Source organism: Geospiza fortis, unplaced genomic scaffold, assembly GCF_000277835.1.
Source record: "Geospiza fortis unplaced genomic scaffold, GeoFor_1.0 scaffold313, whole genome shotgun sequence".
Classification (NCBI taxonomy): domain Eukaryota; kingdom Metazoa; phylum Chordata; class Aves; order Passeriformes; family Thraupidae; genus Geospiza; species Geospiza fortis.
In genome coordinates, this window is record NW_005054582.1 from 472,715 (window position 1) to 480,557 (window position 7,843).

Below are 7,843 nucleotides of genomic sequence, written 5' to 3' on the forward strand. Positions count from 1 at the left end.
ATATTATATATAATATATAATGTATACCATAATACATTTTATTATATAGTGTATTATATTATATAGAATATAATCTATAATATAATAATAATAATCAGTCTTCTGAGAGCATGGAGTCAAATTCTCATCTCTCACCTTATCCTGGGGACCTCACAACACCACAAGGGTTTCACTGCCATGTCACCCTGATTGATCAGGCTCTGCAAAACAAGCCAAAAAGGGCATTTTTCAGTTTTTCAGTGGATAATCTTTGTGGCTGCTGGGATTTGTTAAGTGAGGTTGTTTCATGTGTGGCTGTTTCTCAGGACAGGTTGGATCCCAAGGGGAGGGGATGTGATCTCACTGCAGGAACACAATCCTGGCACTGACTTCACTGCATTTGGCTGGGTTTTAAAACATTTGGAGTTTCCCAGAGTGTGTCAGGCTATAGCATAATTTCCCAGCCTGGTGACTGTCCAAATACCTGGCTCTGCTTTCTGAGTGTGTTACTGCCTTACAATGACAAATCAGAGCTGCTGTTTTCTCTCTCTGTATCTACAATCTCTTCCAAAGAGCTTTACCAGGGCTTTGCCTGTTGTGCTTCATTTTCTCCAAACTGAATATTGATTACTCCCCACACACAGTTTTTTTGCAGTAGCTCTCTGTATTTAAAGGAGAAAAGAGTTAAAATTAGTTTTGCAAGATCTAAAACATGTAATTTCTCTGCAGTTACACCCCCTGATTACCAACCTCCAGGGTTCAAGGAGGCCAAGGACGAGGGGCTGCTCTTTAAGGAGGAGCCCATGTACCTGAACGTGGGGGAAGTGCCAACACCTTTTCACCTGCTGAAACTGAAAATTACAACTGAGAAACAGCGCATGGAGAATGTTGACAAGAGCATCCTAAAGCAGGGAGAGACTGCTGAGCCTCTCCAGGTGTGTGGGGTGAGCAGAGATGACCCAGAGGAGGAGAGCCAGGACATGAATGTAAGAGCACAGACTTTGTTTTGGGTAACCTTTTGAATTTTTTTTTGTAGTGTATCATCTAGAAAAAGACCATTATTATTTCACTGTGTGTAAGCCTTAACCCCCTCTGCTTTCAGACATGGTTAAGCAGGACAATATTAAATTCTTTTTTTTTTTCCTTAATTTTGCTGCTCCAGTTTGCAGCCTGGCACTGTTCAAGCAGTGCCTGGGCACGAGGAGCAGTAGAGGGACAGCTCATGCCATGGGGACACTGCCATGTGTCCCAGCACAGGGCACAGATGGAACCTCATCCTGCCATGTCACAATCACTTATTTCAGTTTATTCCACCACAAATCCATCTCAAAAGTGGGTCCTTAATCATCTGAGTGGAAACCTTCTCCCTTGTGTGGCTGCAGTCAGTGACACACCTGTTTCTTAATCTAGGAGGATCCTGTCTTGGATAATGAAGTGGAAGATAAGAATCATGTGAATATTTCAGAAGCTCAAGGTAATATTTGTATATATTATATTATAATTTTGATATTATAATTTTCATATTATAATCTCAAGTATATTATATTTTCTAATATTTTTGTTAAGTGATAGAAATATTACATATATATAATGTTATATTATGTTATATTATGTTATATTATGTTATATTATGTTATATTATGTTATATTATGTTATATTATGTTATATTATATTATTATATTATATTATATTTTTTATTTTATTTTTCAAACCCCTCAATTTTCTATATTCAAATTTTCATTATTTCCTTCACATATCTGACTGTGCTTTTATTTTCCATCGGGGCTTCATTCTGTGAAGCACTTGGTTAACAAATGTTAACATGTTAAAGCATGATTAACATATTTTCACATTACTCCTCAAAATTCTGATCTTCTGTTCCATTTTATCAGCTAAGCTAAATTGAATGGGGTTTATATTTAGAAATAAATTTTATTTGCTTTTCCTACTCTTTTTGTTACTAATAATTACTGATTTATTTCGTTTTTGATAATATGTAGTTTGCTCATTAAGCTCAGAGAGGTTTTGTACTGTTGAGCTCATTACTGCAGACTTGGGAAGCAGAATCCTTTGTGCAAAAACCAGTGGTCTGGATCTGTTTGTTTGCTTTTTTTGTTTGTTTTTTTTTTTTTTAAATTTCAGCTTTTTGGGCTTCAGTTCAGCAGAAATTCCACTTTTAGCCACCTTTTTCCCTGCACTAGCCCAGAGCCCCACACGGCTCCCGGTGCAGCACCTGCAGAGGGAGCTGCTCGTGCCTCTCTTTGCTGCTCCTGCAGCACAAACCTCACCAGAGTGTGTTTTGTTTTATGAACCATTCTGTGTTTGGCTCTGCTGCTTCCAGCTGATTCCTGTGCTGCCCTTGCCCTGTGTGCTGCAGCACTTGGAGCATTGCAGGTGAACGTTTTTGGCATCACAAAATACAATCCCACATTTTTGGCGTTGGGTTGGGAGGCACCTTAAAGCTCATCCAGTGCCCCCCCTGCCATGGCAGGGACACCTTCCATGACCCCAGGGGGCTCCCGGGGCAGGCCAGCTGCTCTGGGCACCTCTGCCAGGGCCTCACGCCCTCCTAGGGAACAATTCCCAATTCCCAATATCCCATCCATCAGGGTAAAGCCATTCCCTGTGTCCTGCCCCTCCAGGCCTTGTCCAAAGCCCCTCTCCAGCTCTCCTGGAGCTCCTTTAAGGCACTGGAAGGGGCTCTGAGCTCTCCTTGGAGCCTTTTCTGCAGCCTGAACAACCCCAACTCCCTCAGCCTTTCCTTGTAGAGGAACTTGAATAGGTACAAGTATTTTTGTTAGGATGAATCCCACAAAAATGAGTTGCCTCAAGTGTTTTTTTTTTTTCTTAACACTGTAAATAAAATCTGTCAGTAAATAACTGTCCTGGCTCCTCCAGCCCTGGAAACTCCCCACAGCTCCAAAATGTGCACCCAGACTGTCTCCAGCTCAAAACATGAGACACCAAATTGTCCTCAGGCATCTCAGGAGCTTCCTTTTGAGATTTGAGATAAAGCAGAGGATGGTTTGTGTTCACATTGCCCAATTTAGCCCAGGGGCCTGAGGACTCAACTTTGCTGCCAAACAAACTGAAGAAGGAATTGCTGCTTGTTGATCTGCTCCTCTTGGAGAGGCTGTATAGAAGCATCCAGACAATCTGGAACCCATTTGCTGTACAGAAATGTTGGGTTTGGGGTTTTTTTTTTTGAGAAGAAACATGTGCACCTTTGCCAAACCAGCTGCCATTTCCACGCTGTTGAAAAATAATGGTTCAAATGTGTAGGAAACAGCACATGTAGGTCAGAATTTTTATCTTGACAATTTAGTAGGCTGCAGAACTGGAATAACCACATGAAAGTGTGCCTGATTCTTCTAAAGAGTCATAAAAGTTCCAAAACCACGCAAAAATCCCGAAAATTTCTTGTCTTGGGGAGTTGGCAAATGTTTTATTTACAACTACAAGGCACAGGGAAAAACCCATTTGTCAGCCTGGAATTCTTGTGTTGTTTCCACAGCTGATGCAGGGTCACCCATTCACCATTGCATGCTTCTGTCTGTATCCTAGAAAAACAGCATGAATTAGGAACGGCAAAAACCTGCCTGGAGCTGCCTGTTCCCCCCTGAGGGTCTGTTCCTGCAGCTGCAGGCACTGAGGGAGGCTCTGGGATTGCTCTTGGGAGGGCAGGAGCTGGCCCAGAGTGGCCTTTTCCCTGTCCTGCAGCACAAAACAGGCTCAGGTTTGACTCAAATCCCCTCAGCAGGGCAGTGTGTGAGGGAGCTGGGGATCAAACCCAGAGATCTGTGTGTGAGCTGGGGGTTGGCAGAGTTCAAGAATAAATTCACACCTTGGTGGAGTTAAGGATGTGCTCTGGAAGCAGCTGTTCCCAGCAGCTATAAAGTGTTCTTGGAGCAGAGCTGGTGTTGTTTGCTCTGGATCGTTGGTTTGTTAGCAGCTTTATTTAACTCTCCAATTCTTTCATTCTTTCAGAAAAGAATTCAACTCATGAAGAGGAAGCTGGAGGGATCCCAACTACCCCCCATGTTTCTAATCCTCAGGTAGGAACACTCTGCTCTGTCATCTTCAGCTTTTTCTGGAGCTTCTGTGCAGCTCCTTCCCTCCTTTGAGTGATTCATGGGTGATCTGCTGAAGCCTCATTTCCCACAGCCACTATTTCCAGCAACAAAATTCCTTTACATTTCACTTCCTGGTGTTTTCCAAATCTATTCTAAAGCACTGACAAAAGGCTGTTCCTCTGAAATACAAACCACACAAATGCTGGGACTGTTTCTGAGTGAAAAGGGGGATTTAATTTCCATTTTAATAAACTGCCGAATGGGAATTCCGCTGGTAATTCCGACAAACCAAAGCTTGTTTAAAAGTTGATTAAACTTAAAAAATTCAAGTTTTTAACTCAGGTTATACTCCCTGCATGTAGAAATTGGTGGCATTTATACATAGAGGACTGCTTCACACAGGTCCTTAAGATTTCTTAAAACAGGATAGCTGTAGGTAAGTGTCAGTGATTTCCTGTATGAAACCAGCACATGCTTCTCTCTGCCAGGGCCCTCCAGCACACCCAGCTGGAAAAGCTGTGATTTCCAGGGGTTTTCACCATTTAAACACCCCCATATTTCAGTCTGAACTCAGGCACTGTGCAGAGCAGTGAATGCCCCACACTGAGCCCTGCTGGGTGTCTCCAGGGTGGATTTTTTGCTGCTGTAACGAGGCAAAATCTATTTTCTGATTCCAGGTTGATCACTTGACCCGTAAAACATCTGAGCTGATTGTGTCAGAGAGCAGGACAAGAAGTGGAAAGATATTCCAAAGCTGCATTGTTAGTATCAATTTTTCTTTATTTCTCATCATTTCTGTTGCAAACAGTGAATAAAACTCAGAGCTTGAATGCATTTGCTATTGAGAGAATGAAAGTCTCATTGCTTCCTAAATTCCCATTCAGTTCCAACACTGTCAAAAAGAATTCTGTCCCAAGGAGTTGGAAGCTGATTTGATGCAGGTAACACAGATTGAGAAAAATTCCTTAGTTTTAGTTGATATTTAGCCAAATTTCCGGCTGGTTTGAGCCAGCAGAGATCCCCAGCACAGCTCACCCAGTGCTTCCTTGTGCTTCTACTTGGGAAACACTGGGCCAAAATGATAACCTCACCTCTGTGACTCCTTCATTCCAAGAAAAATCCCCCTTTTTTTTTTTTAACTGGGTCAGTTCTGCCAGGAAATAGCATCCAGATGTTCCTGCAGGCCCAGCACATCTGGGCAGGCACTGGGGTGAGGCTCTGGCTGTGTCACAGCTCTGTCCTGCTGAGGGTGGGCTGTGCCCTGTCCTGGCCCCACAGAGCTCCTGTAATCCCATTGTTGGTTTTCCTTGGCAGCTGCACCAGGCTGAGCCCTCCTCCAGCCAGGAGGTGCTGCCCAAAAGGAGGAAGCTCAGCGAGCCCAAGGAGCAGTTTTAGTTGCCCAAAAGGAAGCTCAGCAATTCCAAGGAGCAGTTTTAGTTGCTTAAAATGATGAAGCTCAGGAATTCCAAGGAACAGTTTTAATTGCCCAAAGGATGAAGCCCAAGGAGCAGTTTTAATTGCCCAAAAGAGGAAGACCAAGGAGCAGTTTTAGTTGCCCAAAAAGAAGCTCAGCAATTCCAAGGAGCAGTTTTAGTTCCCCAAAAGAGGAAGACCAAGGAGCAGTTTTAGTTGCCCAAAATGATGAAGCTCAGGAATTCCAAGGAGCAGTTTTAGTTCCCCAAAAGAGGAAGACCAAGGAGCAGTTTTAGTTGCCCAAAATGATGAAGCTCAGGAATTCCAAGGAGCAGTTTTAATTGCCCAAAGGATGAAGCCCAAGGAGCAGTTTTAGTTGCCCAAAGGATGAAGCCCAAGGAGCAGTTTTAATTGCCCAAAGGATGAAGCCCAAGGAGCAGTTTTAGTTGCCCAAAAGGAAGCTCAGCAATTCCAAGGAGCAGTTTTAGTTCCCCAAAAGAGGAAGACCAAGGAGCAGTTTTAGTTGCCCAAAATGATGAAGCCCAAGGAGCAGTTTTAGTTGCCCAAAAGGAGGAAGCTCAGCAATTCCAAGGAGCAGTTTTAGTTCCCCAAAAGAGGAAGACCAAGGAGCAGTTTTAATTGCCCAAAAGGATGAAACCCAAGGAGCAGTTTTAGTTGCCCAAAGGAGGAAGCTCAGCAATTCCAAGGAGCAGTTTTAGTTGCCCAAAATGATGAAGCTCAGGAATTCCAAGGAACAGTTTTAATTGCCCAAAGGATGAAGCCCAAGGAGCAGTTTTAGTTGCCCAAAAGGAAGCTCAGCAATTCCAAGGAGCAGTTTTAGTTCCCCAAAAGAGGAAGACCAAGGAGCAGTTTTAATTGCCCAAAGGATGAAGCCCAAGGAGCAGTTTTAGTTGCCCAAAAGGATGAAACTCAGCAAGCCCAAGGAGCAGTTTTAGTTGCCCAAAGGATGAAGCTCAGCAATTCCAAGGAGCAGTTTTAGTTCCCCAAAAGAGGAAGACTAAGGAACAGTTTTAGTTGCTCAAAGTGATGAAGCTCAGGAATTCCAAGGAACAGTTTTAATTGCCCAAAAGGATGTGAAGCCCAAGGAGCAGTTTTTGTAGCCCATCTCCTGCTGTCCCAAGTTCTCCACTCTTGTTTGGTTGTTCACTGTTGGTTTGAAGGATCTGTTCTGCTCCATTTGCAGTCTCATGGGGATGTTTTTTAAGGAAGGAAAATGTCAGCAAGCCCAGCTGAAGAATTCCAGACTCCTTTTGTACAGGACCAGAAATCCTTGGATTTTTGGGGGGTTTGTGGGTTGGCTCCAGGTCCTGATGGTGATGGAGGAAATTCATCCCCAGCACGAGGTTTCAGCAGTGCCTCTGGGCTCTGGTTCTGAGCTGAGCACCTGCCTGCCCCAGAACCTCTCCAGTTTTGGGGTGATTTCCAGAGCTTTCCGCAGGGCTGGGCTGTCAGTTACAGGCTGTTACAGTTTTTGGAGTTACAGTTTTTGCTTTTCCTACCGGGACAGCTGGAGGAGTTGGACGCTTTGTATTTCTTCCAGAGCAGAAGCACCATCCTCAGGTGAAGAACGAGCTCTCTTCATGCCTTAAATTCCAGGCTCCCTGCCAGAATGCAGGAATTTCGGTATCCGTGGCTCTTCAGCTCGGTTCCGGGGAGCACCGGGAGAGCCCGGCTGTGCTCAGAACGGTTTAAGGCGGGAGGGACCCGGTGCCGAGCCCTCCCGCAGCCCCGAACCGTTCGTTGTCAGGGAACGGGAGTGAAGCTGCTCCCGCCGGCAGGGCGGGGACAGCTGAACGTTCCTTGGCGGGTTTGACTTTTAAATGAACAATGTCCGTTCGTCATCGCTCCTCTATTAAACGGCGTTCAGCTTCGAGCGGCGTGTTCCGTTACCGGCAGGACGGGACGGGAGAGGGAGAGGACGGCAACGGGACAGAACGGGAATGGGATGGGAGGGGGAGACGGGACTGGAGCGGGAACGGGACACGGGACAGGAATGGGATGGGACAGGGGACAGGACGGGACAAGTAAGAACGGGACAGGAACGGGATTTGACACGGAATGGGACACGGGACGGGAATGGGATGGGACAAGGAATGGGACACGGGACTGGAGCAGCGACGGGAACGGGATTGGGATGGGACACGCGACGGGAATGGAGCGGGGATGGACACGGGACAGGACTGGAGCAGGGATGTGACACGGCACAGGACACGGAATGGGGCACAGGACGGGACTGGAACGGGGACGGGACACGGGACAGGACACGAACAGGAACCGGAGTGGGACAGGACACGCGGGCGGGGGCGGAGCCGCCCCCTGACTGACAGTAGGAAGTCCCGCCCCTTGACCCATCCGA

General features: G+C 45.7%; 1 protein-coding gene across 3 annotated transcripts in view; it reads left to right on the plus strand.

Moving 5' to 3' along the window:
* The window catches only part of HORMAD1 (HORMA domain containing 1), a 12,791-nt gene extending 7,343 nt beyond the window's left edge, over positions 1-5,448 (plus strand). For all 3 annotated transcript variants that reach the window (XM_031064321.1, XM_031064323.1, XM_031064322.1), the window contains 5 exons: positions 709-965; positions 1,390-1,453; positions 3,968-4,035; positions 4,731-4,814; positions 5,368-5,448. In XM_031064321.1, the coding sequence (XP_030920181.1) occupies positions 709-965; positions 1,390-1,453; positions 3,968-4,035; positions 4,731-4,814; positions 5,368-5,448 (554 nt within the window). The remainder of the gene's footprint in view (positions 1-708; positions 966-1,389; positions 1,454-3,967; positions 4,036-4,730; positions 4,815-5,367) is intronic.
* Positions 5,449-7,843: the final 2,395 nt, after the last annotated feature.